The 16,428-nt window shown below is 42.6% G+C and overlaps 1 protein-coding gene across 1 annotated transcript in view; it reads right to left on the reverse strand.

Annotated features, from left to right (window-relative positions):
- xpo6 (exportin 6) overlaps nucleotides 1-16,428 on the reverse strand; it is a 75,017-nt gene that overhangs the window by 9,275 nt on the left and 49,314 nt on the right. The window contains exons 13-17 of the mRNA XM_024011511.2: nucleotides 12,488-12,647; nucleotides 11,996-12,088; nucleotides 5,032-5,176; nucleotides 4,638-4,784; nucleotides 4,120-4,309 (exon numbers count right to left, since the gene is read on the reverse strand). Coding sequence (XP_023867279.1) covers nucleotides 4,120-4,309; nucleotides 4,638-4,784; nucleotides 5,032-5,176; nucleotides 11,996-12,088; nucleotides 12,488-12,647 — 735 coding nt within the window. The remainder of the gene's footprint in view (nucleotides 1-4,119; nucleotides 4,310-4,637; nucleotides 4,785-5,031; nucleotides 5,177-11,995; nucleotides 12,089-12,487; nucleotides 12,648-16,428) is intronic.

Raw genomic sequence — 16,428 nt, forward strand, 5'->3', positions numbered from 1 at the left:
TGAACGTCTGAAGTTTGCAAAAGTGCACCTGGATGTTCCACAGCGCTACTGGAAAAATATTCTGTGGACAGATGAAACTACAGTTGAGTTGTTTGGAAGGAACACACAACACTATGTGTGAAAAAAAAAAGGCACTACACCCCAACATCAAAACCTCATCGCAACTGTAAAGTATGGTGGAGGGAGCATCATGGTTTGGGGCTGCTTTACTGCCTCAGGGCCTGGACAGCTTGCTATCATCAACGGGAAAATGAATTCAAGTTTGTCAAGACATTTTGCAAGGAGAATGTTAGGCTATCTGTCTGCCAATTGAAGCTCAACAGAAGTTGGGTGATGCAACAGGACAATGCCCAAAACACAGGAGTAAATCAACAACAGAATGGCTTCAACAGAAGAAAATACGCCTTCTGGAGTGGCCCTGTCAGTCCTGACCTCAATCCGATTGAGATGCCGTGGCATGACCTCAAGAGAGCACTTCGTACCTGACATCCCAAGAATAGTGCTGAACTGAAACAGTTTTGTAAAGAGGAATGGTCCAGAATTCCTCCTGACCGTTGTGCAGGTCTGATCCGTAACTACAGAAAACGTTTGGTTGAGGTTATTGCTGCCAAAGGAGGGTCAACCAGTTATTAAATCCAAGGATTCACATACTTTTCCCACCCTGCACTGTGAATGTTTACACGGTGTGTTCAATAAGGACATGAAAACATATAATTGTTTGTCTATTGTTGTGACCTAGATGAAGAGCAGATCAAATTTTATGTCCAATTTACACAGAAATCCAGGTATTTCCAAAGGGTTCACATACTTTTTCTTGCCACTGTGTGTGTGTGTGCGTGTGTGTGTGTATATATATTAGAGATCTGGGAAAAAACTAAGACCTCGGCAAAATGATCAGTTTCTTTCGTTTTACTATTTATAGTTATGTGTTTGGGTAAAATGATCTCTTTTTTTTTTTTTTTTCTATAAACTACTGACAACATTTATCCCAAATTAAAAATACAAATATTGCCATTTAGACTATTTATTTGCAGAAAATGACAACTGGTCAAAATAACAAAAAAGATGCAGTGTTGTCAGACCTCGAATAATGCAAAGAAAATAAGTTCATATTCATTTTTAAACAACACAATACTCATGTTTTAACTTAGGAAGACTTCAGAAATTAATATTTGGTGGAATAACCCTGATTTTCAATCACAGCTTTCATATGTCTTGGCATGCTCTCCACCAGTCTTTCACATAGATGTTACTATGTACTATGTAAATAGTAACTATGTAAATAGTAAAACGAAAGAAACTGGGTGACTTTATGCCACTCCTGGCGCAAAAACTCAATCAGCTCGGCTTTGTTTGATGGCTTATGACCACCCATCTTCCTCTTGATCACATTCCAGAGGTTTTCAATAATTACATAGAGGATTGGAGGACTCGAAATGAAAACCAAAAGCCACCTCATGGGTCTTACGGTGGCGGCCGGCACGGGTATCGAACCTGTATCTGTAGCAACGCATTTGGCACTGCGGGAGCCCACATCCACAAAGTATCAAAATACAGAGAGATGTTGGTAAAGGTATATTGTTCTGTTAATAGCCCATAATGGGCTATTATAATGCTGTACATGGTGTCCAGGTCAGGATAACCAAAACATTTCTTTATTAAATACTATCAGAAAGAATGTTGGTACATATTTATTTTGATCCAATGCCATGAATGAGTGAGTCACACAGCTTTATGTAGGTGCAGGGCTATATGACTGTCATCAACTTGATAATATATAACGATATTTTGGAAGTTATTTCATTTCAAAAACCAAAAGAGAGCGACGGTAATCTGAATAAAGGCCAAAATAATATTTGTAAAGGCCAAAACTTTTCTTTCTGTTTTTAGAGGGAGACAAACGCTGGGCCAACTGTGCAGGTGAAATGTTTACTTACGAGCCCCTAACCAACAATACAGTTTAAAAAAAATATGGGTAAGAATAAGAAATAAAAGTAACAAGTAATTAAAGAGCAGCAGTAAAATAACAATAGCAAAACTATATACAGGGGGGTACCGGTACAGAGTCAATGTGTGGGGGCACCATTCTGTGCCCACTTGTGGTATCTCTTCGGTTACACATCCTTGGAATAGCAGAAAAGCATAACGGTCTGGACAGCCCTTGCTGTGCCTGGTGAGCAGTTGGTCACGGTCTGTTGCCAGGAGAGGTCAGGTTGAACCGACGATCTCGCCAGGTATGTTAACTCTGCCTGTCCGAGGTGGAGTTCGAGCTCACAGGTGTGCCTGGCATGGATTGTGACTCCATCTTGTTCCTCGCCCTCTTCTATACGTCATTCTCATAAAGACGCCATTATTAGTTATTGTTTTAGTTTGAACGTGCAGACTGGCACTAAGAACAGAACAGCAGGAATGTATCCCTAGTCAGCGTCATTATTAGTGCAATGCCGCTTAGTGTTGCCAGTGTAGCGGGGTGGGTGTCCACCCCCCTTCCCCATGGGCTAGGTCGGTCTTCTGTGCGCGGCTCTGCGGCCCATCCTGTGCCCCCTGCCCTCGTAGCTTGAACCTCGCCCGCTTTCAGTGGATACAGCTGGAGAACTGCAAGGCAATCCCATTGTGAGACACTCGGGAGCAATGATCAATATATATTGTCCTGCTAATAACAGGGTTAATAATATATCTGTGAGAATATCCAACAGGCTTTTATATAATTCTAAATGAATAATAATGATAATAGATATTTTATTTAATCGCTTTGTTTGGAAAAAAAACCCTATAATTTTGGAGATTATTTTGTTTTCAAATAACGCAAAATGAGCGAGAAAAAGGCCATTCTTGAACATTGGGTGAGACATTGCTTGAATTTGTAAATAAAGCCAGTTTGTTACTTAGAATTATTTATCTCTCCGTTTTTAGAGGGAGAGAAACCAAAAACCTACAATCATCTCACGGGTCTTCCAGTCAAGGGCAGCACGGGTATTGAACCAGCATCTGTAGCAACACCACTTGCACTGCTATGCAGTGTCTTGGACCGTTGCGCCACTCAGGCGATGTACAACATGACCGGTCGGGAGTGGCCTACACTACTACAGTAAGAGAAAAATAATCCCAACCAAATAAAATAATAAAAACCTTAGTGMAACAACCATTTTAGTAAGTAATACTGAAGTCTGCACAATTATCAGTTTCTATTTAGGTTTATGTCACCCATTCATTGTCAGTTAGAGACACAGTAGGACCCAAAAGCATAATCAGTATTCTAACTCCCCCGTGCGCTGGTCTGGAGTAATGAAGTCGTGACGCAGGGTACCGTACTAAACCATAAATTACCTCTAAGGCCTGCAGCATAATCACAAAACTTTTAGTGGAGCAACCACTGTACCTTCACACCGTTCATGTACCATATTGAGGTATGCGGTATTACCTTCAGTGCAAACAAGGGACGCAATTTCTTTCCAAACATTGAGTACCAGTATTTCTTTTTGCTAACAAAGTACTAGCAAATTCTCATAGGGGACACTAGCTAAATGCTAATAAGAACAAACGAACATAAACTAAATGCAAGGCCAGACAACCCAGCTAATAAAGTCATAACTATCTCAAAAAGGCTACTCACACTTGATCCAGGAGGGAATTGATTGTCTCTGCTGTAACCAATAAGCTTAAATCTTGAAAGCTAGCAAGTTAGCAAACCAAATGCATAGCTGGAGCCCTGAGCTGGAGCAAATGTATTTGGCACATCTTAACTTCTAGTTATAAGATATGTCGCTTGCAAATTAATTTAAAGTGTCACTTAATCACCTCTCTTGTGATTCTCAACAGTGGATCGTCACGTCACGTTCACGCCATGTGGTCTTTATAAACATACTCCATATACTTTTGTAAACATAAAAAAAAAAAAAAGAAGCATTTGGCGGAATTGAAAATCATACCGTTGGTACTTCAAAATACCCCAGTATACCGCCCAAGCCTAGAAATAAGTACTTAAAAGTACCCATGGTCATCACATCTTTCACCACATTATTTCTTAGTAAATACCAGCTGAAACAGGACGGTAGAAGGAAGCGTTATCAAAACTATAAGAGACGTAAAGGTTGATAAATGGCATGATGCCCAACTGACTGTCTTCCAGGCCAAGGCGGTGTGGGGGCTGGTTGGCAGTGCCCCTCAGTAGGCAGTAGTGGCGGGTAAGGGCAGCCAGCAGGCTGGCGTGGCTACTGGAGCGGGTTTGCCACTGCTGCTCACTCTCTGGCAGGTTAGACCAAGGCAGCAGCAGCATGTTGGACAGAGCTCTGCACACGAGCATGTGGGCCTGGAGGAGTGGAGACACACACACATTAGACAGATCCCTCCACGCATAACCATACTCACTCCAGCATGTGCGACTATAGGTGGGGGGTATATACATTCCATGAGACACATTATGCATACACGCACACATTGGATATCACCCTCACCCTTTGGCAGATTAGATAGAGCCCTAAAGCGCTACACCCCAGAGAAAATGGTTATTATTTCAAGTGGTCCACTTCTAATCAGGAAATAAGATTAAGGCCGGGCATTGATGACAACCCACGGGTGGATTGAATTTCAGCCCTAAGCCTCAAAATAACATTGAAGCCATTACGGCGCACTCTGACCTCTTGGGGGAGCCTGCGAGTCTGGCTCTCTGTGATGAGGTTGAAGATGTTCTGCACGGCAGGCAACGTGACTAGGAAAACAGGACGCACGGTGGTGGCCATGGACACCATGAGATGGCATGCCGACAGCAGCAACTTTTCAGGTACCTAGAATAGAAATACAGTTTGACAATGAAATAGGTAACAAGGAATTGACAAAGATTCTTAGTTGACTTGCTAAAATGATCTGATAACCAGTTTTTGGCCAATGAGAACACAGACTTGCAAGCTCAGTTGGTCGGCATAAAAATGGAACCGCTGGGTGTCATGATACAAATTGCACAACATCAGCAACTAGGTAAGATTTAACAAAGACATACTGTTACCACCACATACTGTGTGTGTGTATGGTTACCTTGGCAGTGATGAGTGGTGCGGTGGCGTCCATGGTGGATGTGACAAGGCTGATGAAGCGGCTCTGATTCTGCCTCTGGACCTCACTGTAGAATTGAGCCAGCCAGTGGGAGTAGGCCTGCAACGCCGCCAAGGACTGGGCATGGCTGGACACAAACACACATTAACAACTGTGACAATACAGTTATATCTGCCAAGAAAATCAAACGCTCTCTATTTTTGGTTTAATAAAGGGGTGAATTCTTAAGTGACGTCTACAGACAAGGGTAAAAGACAGCAATTTGTGACGAATACACTTTATATCTACAGTGCCTTCAGAAAGTATTAATACTCCTTGACATATTCCACATTTTGCTACAGCCTGAATTCAAAATGGATTAAATAGATTTTTTTCTCATTCATCTACACACAATACCCCATAACGACATATTGAAAACATGCTGTCTCGAAATGTTGGCAAATTTATTGAAAATGAAATACAGAAATATCGAATTTACACAAGTTCACACCCCTGAGTCAATACATGTTAGAATCACCTTTGGAAGCGATTACAGCTGTGAGTCGTTCTGGTTCTTTCTGGGTAAGTCTCTAAGAGCTTTGCACACCTGGATTGTACAATATTTGCACATTATTCTTTAAAAAATTCTTTAAAGCTCTGTCAAGTTGGTTGTTGATATTGCAAGACAGCCATTTTCAAGTCATACCATAGATTTCCAAGCCGATTTATGTCAAAACTGTAGCTAGGGCCAGTCAGGAACATTCAACGTTGCCTTGGTAAACAACTATACAGTGTATATTTGGCCTTGTGTTTTAGGTTATAGTCCTGCTGAAAGGTGAATTTGTCTCCCAGTGTCTGTTGAAAAGCAAACAACTAGGTTTTCCTCTATTACATTTATTTGCCCCAAACATAACACTTTGTATTCAGGACACAAAGTTCATTTCTTTGCCACATTTTTTGCTGTTTTACTTTAGTGCCTTATTGCAAACCAGATACATGTTTTCCGCTCTCTCCACTGGCTTCCAGTTGAAGCTCGCATCCGCTACAAGACCATGGTGCTTGCCTACGGAGCTGTGAGGGGAACGGCACCTCCGTACTTTCAGGCTCTGATCAGGCCCTACACCCAAACAAGGGCACTGCGTTCATCCACCTCTGGCCTGCTCGCCTCCCTACCTCTGAGGAAGTACAGTTCCCGCTCAGCCCAGTCAAAAACTGTTCGGGCTCTGGCACCCCAATGGTGGAACAAACTCCCTCACGACGCCAGGTCAGCGGAGTCAATCACCACCTTCGGAGACACCTGAAACCCACCTCTTTAAGGAATATAGGATAGGATTAAGTAATCCTTCTAAACCCCGGGGGGGGGGGGGGTTAGCCCCTAACCCCTTAAAAGAGTTAGATGCACTATTGTAAGGTGTGTTCACTGGATATCATAGGTGAATGCACCAATTTGTAAGTCGCTCTGGATAAGAGCGTCTGCTAAATGACTTAAATGTAAATGTAATGTTTTGGAATATTTTATTCTGTACAGGCTTCCTCCTTTTTGGTATTTGGTATTTCATTAGGATCCCCATTAGCTGTTGCAAAAGCAGCAGCTACTCTCTTCTGGGATCCAACAAAACATCAATAGACAAGAACAGCTCTAGTACAGAACAACATACATTATTTTTAAAAGGCACACGTAGGCTACATATCAATGCATACACACAAACATATCTAGGTCAAATAGGGGAGAGGCGTTGTGCCGTGAGGTGTTGCTTTATCTGTTTTTTGAAACCAGGTTTGCTGTTTTATTGCGCCAATATGAGTTGGAAGGAAGTTCCATACAATAAGGGCTCTATATAATACTGTACGCTTTCTTGAATTTGTTTTGGGGACTGTGAAAAGAACCTGTGGCATGTCTGCTTGGGTAAGTGTGTGTGTCAGAGATGTGTGTAAGTTGACTATGCAAACAATAAGGGATTCCAACACAATGTTTCTTATAAAAAGAAGTGATACAGTCAGTCTCTCCTCAACTCTTAGCCAACGCTCTAGGCGACCAGTTTTGATAGCCTTTAGCCGCACCTCATCCTACTACTCCTCGTTCCTCGGGTGATGTGGAGGTAAACCCAGGCCCTGCATGTCCCCAGTCACCCTCATTTGTTGACTTCTGTGATCGAAAAAGCCTTGGCCTCATGCATGTCAACATCAGAAGCCTCCTCCCTAAGTTTGCCTTACTCACCGCTTTAGCACACTCTGCCAACCCTGATGTCCTTGCCGTGTCCGAATCCTGGCTTAGGAAGGCCACCAAAAATTCTGAGATTTCCATACCCAACTATAACACTTTCCGTCAAGATAGAACTGCCAAAGGGGAGGAGTTGCAATCTACTGCAAAGTTCTGTCATACTTTCCAGGTCTATGCCCAAACAGTTCGAACTTCTAATTTTAAAAATTAATCTCTCCAGAAATAAGTTCTCACTGTTGCCGCCTGCTACCGACCCCCCTCAGCTCCCAGCTGTGCCCTGGACACCATCTGTGAATTGATCGCTCCCCATCTAGCTTCAGAGTTTGTTCTGTTAGGTGACCTAAACTGGGATATGCTTAACACCCCGGCAGTCCTACAATCCAAGCTTGATGCCCTCAATCTCACACAAATCATCAAGGAACCCACCAGGTACAACCCTAAATCCGTAACATGGGCACCCTAATAGACATTATCCTGACCAACCTGCCCTCCAAATACCTCTGCTGTCTTCAATCAAGATCTCAGCGATCACTGCCTCATTGCCTGTATCCGCCACGGGTCCGCGGTCAAACGACCACCCCTCATACTGTCAAACGCTCCCTAAAACACTTCTGCGAGCAGGCCTTTCTAATCGACTGGCCCGGGTACCCTGGAAGGATATTGACCTCATCCCGTCAGTTGAGGATGCCTGGTCATTCTTTAAATGTTACTTCCTCACCATATTAGACAAGCATGCTCGTTCAAAAATGCAGAACAAGAACAGATATAGCCTTGGTTCACTCCAGACCTGACTGCCCTCGACCAGCACAAAAACATCCTGTGGCGAACTGCAATAGCATCGAAGCCCCCGCGATATGCAACTGTTCAGGGAATCAGGAACCAATACACGCAGTCGGTCAGGAAGCAAAGGCCAGCTTTTTCAAGCAGAAATTTGCATCCTGTAGCTCTACTCCAAAAAGTTCTGGGATACGTAAAGTCCATGGAGAAACAGAGCACCTCCTCCAGCTGCCCACTGCACTGAGGCTAGGTAACACGGTCACCACCGATAAATCCGTGATAATCGAAGACTTCAACAAGCATTTCTCAATGGCTGGCCATGCCTTCCTCTGGCGACTCCAACCTTGGCCAACAGCCCGCGCCCCCCGCTGCTACTCGCCCAAGCCTCCCAGCTTCTCCTTTACCCAAATCCAGATAGCAGATGTTCTGAAAGAGCTGGAAAACCTGGACCCATACAAATCAGGTGGGCTTGACAATCTGGACCCCCTATTTCTGAAACTGTCCGCCGCCATTGTCGCACCCCTATCACCAGCCTGTTCAACCTCTCCTTCGTATCATCTGAGATCCCCAAGGATTGGAAAGCTGCACGGTCATCCCCTCTTCAAAGGGGGAGACACCCTGGACCCAAACTGTTACAGACCTATATCCATCCTGCCCGCCTATCTAAGGTCTTCGAAAGCCAAGTCAACAAACAGATCACTGACCATCTCGAATCCCACCGTACCTTCTCCGCTGTGGCAATCCGGTTTCCGAGCCGGTCACGGGTGCACCTCAGCCACGCTCAAGTACTAAACGATATCATAACCGCCATCGATAAAAGACATTACTGTGCAGCCGTCTTCATCGACCTGGCCAAGGCTTTCGACTCTGTCAATCACCATATTCTTATCGGCAGACTCCAGTCCTCCGTTTTCTTAATGACTGCCTTGCCTGGTTCACCAACTACTTTGCAGACAGAGTTCAGGTGTGTCAAATCGGAGGGCATGTTGTCCGGTCCTCTGGCAGTCTCTATGGGGTACCACAGGGTTCAATTCTCGGGCCGACTCTTTTTCTGTATACATCAATGATGTTGCTCTTGCTGCGGCGATTCCCTGATCCACCTCTACGCAGACGACACCATTCTATATACTTCCGGCCCTTCCTTGGACACTGTGCTATCTAACCTCCACAACGAGCTTCAATGCCATACAACACTCCTTCCGTGGCCTCCAACTGCTCTTAAACGCTAGTAAACCAAATGCATGCTTTTCAAACCGTTCGCTGCCTGCACACCGCACGCCCGAGTAGCATCACCACCCTGGACGTTCCGACCTAGATATGTGGACATCTATAAGTACCTAGGTGTCTGGCTAGACTGCAACTCTCCTTCCAGACTCATATCAAACCTCTCAATCCAAATCAAGCAAGAATCGGCTTTCTATTCCGCAACAGCCTCCTTCACTCACGCGCCAAACTACCCTAGTAAAAACTGACTATCCTACCGATCCTCGACTTCGGCCTGTCATCTACAAAATAGCTTCTACTCTACTCAGCAAACTGGATGCAGTTTATCACAGTGCCATTCGTTTTGTTACTAAAGCACCTTATACGACCCACCACTGCGACCTGTATTGCCCTGTCGGTGGCCCTCGCTACATGTTCGTCGTCAGACCCACTGGCTCCAGGTCATCTACAAGGCTATGCAGGTAAAGTGCCGCCTTATCTCAGTTCACTGGTCCCGATGGCTACACCCACCCGCAACACGCGCTCCAGCAGGTGTATCTCACTGATCATCCCTAAAGCCAAAACCTCATTTGGACGCCTTTCTCTTCAGTTCTCTGCTGCCTGCGACTGGAACGAATTGCAAAAATATCTGAAGTTGGAGACTTTTATCTCCCTCAACAACTTTAAAATCTGCTATCCGAGCAGCTAACCGATCGCTGCAGCTGTACAGAGCCATCTGTAAACTACCCACCCAATTTACCTACCTCACCCCCATACTGCTTTTATTTATTTACTTTTCTGCTCTTTTGCACACCAGTATCTCTTCTTGCACATGATCATCTGATGATTTATCACTCCAGTGTTATCTGCTAAATTGTAATTATTCGATTTATTGCCTACCTCATGCCTTTTGCACACCTTGTATATAGATTCCTTTTTTTTCTACCATGTTATTGACTTGTTTATTGTTTACTCATGGTGTAACTCTGTGTTGTCTGTTCACACTGCTATGCTTTATCTTGGCCAGGTCAGTCTGCAAATGAGAACTTGTTCTCAACTAGCCTACCTGGTTAAATAAAGGTGAAAAAAATAAAAATAAAAGACACTGGCATGCATAGTATTTATATCAGCCCTCTGATTACAAATGAAGAGCAAAACTTGCTGCTCTATTCTGGGCCAACTGCAGCTTAACTAGATCTTCCTTGCAGCACTGGACCACATGACTGGACAATAATCAAGATTAGACAAACTAGAGCCTGCAGAACTTGCTTTTGGAGAGTGGTGTCAAAAGAGCAGAGCATTCTTTTTTACGGAAAGACCTCTCCCCATCTTTACAACCATTGAATCTATATGCTTGACCATGACAGGTTACAATCTAAGTTAACGGCAAGTAATTTAGTCTCCTCAACTTGTTCAAAGCCACACCATTCATTACCAGATTCAGCTGAGGTCTAGAACTTAGGAAATGATTTGTACCAATACAATGCTCTTAGTTTAGAGATGTTCAGGACCAGTTTATTACTGGCCACCCATTCGAAAACAGACTGCAACTTCTTTAGAGGGTTTCAGTGACTTCATCAGCTGTGGTTGATGATGAGTATATGGTCGAATCGTCAGCATACATCGATACACATTCTTCGTTTAATGCCAGTGGCAGGTCGTTGGTAAAAATAGAAAGATTAGAGGGCCTAGAGAGCTGCCCTGCGGTACACCACACTTTACATGTTTGACATTAGAGAAGCTTCCATTAAAGAAAACCCTTTGAGTTCTATTAGATAGATAGCTTTGAATCCACAATGGCAAAGGTTGAAAAGCCACAGCACATACCTTTTTTCAACAACAGGTTATGCTCAATAATATCAAAGGCAGCACTGAAATCTCCACTCTATTATGGAGTAACTACAATGTTGTTGAATCATCCTCAGTTTTATCCTATCACAGTCATTAAACTCTAACTGTTTTAAAGTCCCCATTGCTCTCAAGGTGAAATCCCCGAGTGGCTTCCTTCCTCTCCGGCAACTGAGTTAGGAAGGACGCCTGTATCTTATATGATGGCGCCGACAGAGATGGTCGCATCACTTCGAGTTCTGTGTGTATTAAGTAGTTGTTGGGGAATTGTTAGATTACTTGTTAGATATTACTGCACTGTCGGAACTAGAAGCACAAGCATTGCTACACTCGTATTAACATCTGCTAACCATGGTTATGTGACAAATACAATTTAATTTCATCTTTGTAGTGTCTGGATGTTTCCAAAGTGTAATGAATTACTTAACCATGCTCAAAGGGATATTCAATGTCTGCTTTTTATTTTTACCCATCTACCAATACGTGCCCTTCTTTGCGATGCATTAGAACCTCCCTAGTCTTTATGGTTGAATCTGTGTTTGAAATTCACTGCTCGACTAAGGGACCTTACAGATAATTGTATGAGTGTGTGGTACAGAGATGAGGTAGTCATTCAAAAATCATATTAAACACTAATAGAGTTAGTCCATGCAACTTATTATGTGACTTGTTAAGGAAATGTTTACTCCTGATCTTATTTAGGCTTGCCATAACAAAGGGGTTGAATACTTGACAACATTCTAAAAACATAATTCCACTTTGACATTATGGGGTATTGTGTGTAGGCCAGTGACACAAAATCTAAATTGTATCAATTTTAAAAATTCAGGCTGTAACAACAAAATGTGGTTAAAGTCAAGGGATGTGAATACTTTCTGAAGGCATTGTAGACAGTGGCAGTAAATGGTTGACACTCACACGTCGATGAGGTCAGGCTTGAGAACAGATGGCACGGCAGTCTCCAAGTCATACAGGCTGATCTGAGAGCCATAGCATGTGACCTCCACCAACCTAGAAACACAAGTGCAGACACACTAAACAATGATGCAATCTGAATTATTTTCTTATCAAAATTCTCCCCTGTAATACAAGACAGGATTGGGGTCAATTTGATTTCAATTCAGGAAATACTGCATTGTCAATTCCAAATCAAGACATAAAATCATCTTGCCACTTTTCAAAAATTCACTTGGAATAATTAAATCAAGTGTAGGTGGTCAGTCAAGAAAATGCATAATTTTATTTTGGCCAAAAGCTATTTTCTCCCTTTCTCTTTCACATATTGGAGGCCACCAAAGGGATAGACCCAAGGAACCAAAAGTGGGTCAAATTCATTATAATTTAGCCAATTCAGGAAGTAAACTGAAATTTCAGTGGAAGTGATTGAAGGAAGCAGTGTGGCACACTAACCGCTCCACCACCGCTAGCGCATCGTTGAAGCGTGCGGCGAAAACGTCCCCAATGAAGTACCCAGCCAGCCTCCCGACAGCCTGAAGTAGGGAGCTGAGGTCCCTGAGAGCGCAGTGCAGCCTCCGACAATCGTTCTCTGCTGTAATGTTCAGTCTCCGACCTGCCACAAAGAAAGAGTAGAGATGAGGATAAGCACATGCTCAATTTCATGAAATAACCTTTCAAATGAGCCACTTGTTTCTTTTTTTTTTTTTACAGTCCATTACATGCATTGCATGCTTTTCAGAAGACTCTTTCAGTACTGAAAATGTATTTCATTTTACCAAAAAATGCTGTAAAAAAGCACTGAAAGGCAAACAACCCCTAGCCCCTGAGAGAACTGATTAGGTGTTAGAAAGATGGCCCAGCCTATGAGAGCTACTACCATATCACTTAGACCTATCCTATTCCTTAAAATCTACACCTGTAACAATGAGATAGGCACTGAAAGTTATTTCTGGATACCACGATTGGGATTTTTTCCCTACAGATGTGTAAAAAAACAACAACAAAAAAAACATCTTGATTGTGTGCATCTTCACACCCCAGAGCTAATACTTGGTAGAAGCACCTTTTGTAGCCAGTCAACTGTGAATAATTTTGAATACGATTCTACCAACTGCACAACTCTTAGGGCAACACACACTCAGTCGCCAGTTTATTAGGTACATCACCCGTTCATGAAAATGGTTCGCTCCTACAGACAGTGAGTCACATGGCTTGCTTTATAAAGCAGTCAGACAGGTATCGAGGTATTTAGTTGCTGTTCGACTTAACATTAAAATGAGCAAAACTAGTGACCTAAGCGACTTGGAGCGTGGTATGATCGTCTGTGCCAGGCGCACCAGTATCTCAGAAATGGCCAGCCTCCTAGGATTTTCATGCACGAGTGACTAGGGTTTACTGAGAATGGTGCGAAAAACAAAAAACAGTCAGCGGTAGTCTTCTGGGCAAAAACAGCTTATTGATGAGAGGTCAAAGGAAAATGTCAAGAATCATGCAAGCTAACAAGCGGGCCACAAACAGGCAAATAACGAGCAGTACAACAGTTATGTGCAGATTGGCATCTTAGAACGCAAACTTGTCAGTCCTCATCACAGATGGGCTATTGTAGCAGACTTCCACACCGGGTTACAATCCTATCAGTTAAAAACAAGAAGAAGCCGCTCCAGTGGGCACGCGATCACCAACACTGGACAATTGAGGAGTGGAAAAACATTACTTGGTCTGACGAATCCTGGTTCCTGATGACAGAGTCAGGATTTGGCGTACGCAGCATGAGTCCATGGCCCCACCCTCCCTGGTGTCAACGGTTCAGGCTGGTGGCGGTGGTGTTAATGTTTTATAAACTTTTATTTAATCAGGGGAGCCCAATTAAGATCAGGGTCTCATCTTCAATAGTTCCCTGAGACCATAAAGCAAAACACAATAAATGTGTGGGGAATGCTTTCCCGGCACACATTAGGTCCCTTCATACCAATTGAGCAACGTTTGAACGCAACACCTTGTAGAATCCATGCCCCGAAGAATTCAGGCTCTTCTGGAGGCAAAGGGGGTCTGACCCATTACTCAATAGCAAATGAGTGTATATCCATTATTCTTGTAAAATTGCCCAAGCTCAGTACATTTGATTGGGAATCATTGATGGAGAACAATATTCAAACCTGGTCTCTGATTATGAAGAACATTTTAGTCAGGAATGAGAATGGACCACTGAACACCACTTGAAAACCCCTTCTAGCAAATTATTATGGTGTGTCTTTGGCATTCAGTCTTCTGAAAACCTAGTCTCGCGTTTCCTTATCTCCAAAATCACGTCGTTGTCACGCCTCCCTTGAAAAACACTTTTGGCGCTTCTCCATTCGTTAGGCTGCTGGCTAACGTTATGCTTTTCTACCAGGATTTTTTAAAACATAATAATAACGAAGATGCCCCATTATTTCATTTTTGTAAGATCCAAAAAAACTGAGGCAGTGGGAGAACATATTCAAGTAAGTAAATACAATTTTAAAATGTAAAAAAATGTATTACCTGGCTACAGTAGGCGCCTTTGTAGGCTAACTCAACTAAGCTGCTAGCTAAGTAAATTAAATGTATCAGCTAGCTAACGTCCTATTAGCTAGCCTTCTTGATGTAATTCATTGTAAATTAAAAACAGTCTCCAAATGCATTTGTAAATAACAACCATGAAAAACGGTGAAATTGCAGCTCCAGCTGTCAGTAAAAGTAGAGCGTAGGCTACTGCACAGGGCAGGTAATTTTGTGGGAGGACATTATGAAAAGATTTCCATTTCCAGTCCCTAGAGAGTAAAACTTTGAGGACAAAGAGATAATAACATAATATTCAGTGCCATCTAATCTGAGTATAATGAAGCCTGTGTCTTTGTGATGTTTTCTGTCTTCAGATATGGAAACCAAAGCCTGCTTGCAAATGAAGAGAGCACTCCTAATGAATGTCTCAAGAGACTATGGGTATATCTTAGACGTCATGGGTTATATAGTGCCTTCAGAAAGTATTCATACCCATTGACTTATTCCACATTTCGTTGTTACAGCCCAAATTCAAAATGGTTTTATTTGTTTTATCCTCTCACCCATCTACACACAAAACCCCATAATGACAAAGTGAAAACATGTTTTTAAAAATATTTGCAAGTTTATAGAAATAAATACATATAATTTACATAAGTACGGGTATACTTGAACACCCGAGTCAACACGTTAGAATTACCTTTGGCAGTGATTACAGCTGTCTTTTTGGGTAAGTCGCTAAGAGCTTTGCACACTTGAATTGTACAATATTTGAACAAAATTCTCCAAGCTCTGTCAAGTTGGTTGTTGATCATTCCTAAACAGCCATGATCAAGTCTTGCCATAGATTTTCAAGTAGATTTATTTTTTATCACAAAAAAACCTCCCTAGTCCTTGCCGATGACAAGCATACCCATAACATGACGCAGCCACCACCATGCTTGAAAATAAGAAGAGTGGTACTCAGTGATGTGTTGGATTTGTCCCAAACTTAACATTTTGAATTCAGGACATAAAACAATTTTTTTGCAGTTTTACTTTAGTGCCTTCCTTTTCACTGTATAGTGGAGTAAATAGAATGTCGTTGATCCATCCTCAGTTTTCTCCTATCACAGTCATTAAATTGTTTTAAATTCACCATTGGCCTCATGTTGAAAACCCTGCGCTGTTTCCTTCCTCACCAGCAACTGCGTTAGGGAGGACGAATGTGTATTTGTAGTGATTGGGTGTATTGATACACCATCCAAAATGTAATTAATAAATTCACCATGCTCAAACGGATATTTAAATGTCTGCTTATTTTATTTTTACCCATCTATCAATAGGTGTCCTTTCTGAGGCATTGGAAAAGCTTCCTGGTCTTTGTAGTTTAATCTGTGGTTGAAATTCACTGAGGAACCTTACAGATAATTGTAAGTGTACAGACATTAGGTAGTCATTGAAAAATCACGCTAAACACTATTATTACACACAGAGTGAGTCAATGCAACTTAATGGGATAACGGCCAGTCACCATTGTACAGCGCCCCTGGAGTAATTAGGGTTAAGTGCCTAGCTCAAGGGCACAGCGACACCCTACGGGTGTCTCAGGGGGAGTTAGGATATGCAAAACTTGTATGTAACAGGACAAAAATTAACAACCCCAAAAAGTATTATGTGTTCAGCTAATTTTTACTCCTGAACTTAGTGTACAAAACATTAGGAACACCTTCCTAATATTAATTGCATCCCATTCTGCCTCAATTCATCGGGGCATGGACCAGGAGTTGAAAGTGTTCCACAGGGATGCTGGCCTATGTTGACTCCAATGCCTCCCACAGTTGTGTCAACTTGGCTGGATGTCCTTTGGTGGTGGACCATTCAAATCAAAT

Source organism: Salvelinus sp. IW2-2015, linkage group LG20 (genome assembly GCF_002910315.2).
Source record: "Salvelinus sp. IW2-2015 linkage group LG20, ASM291031v2, whole genome shotgun sequence".
NCBI classification, from domain to species: domain Eukaryota; kingdom Metazoa; phylum Chordata; class Actinopteri; order Salmoniformes; family Salmonidae; genus Salvelinus; species Salvelinus sp. IW2-2015.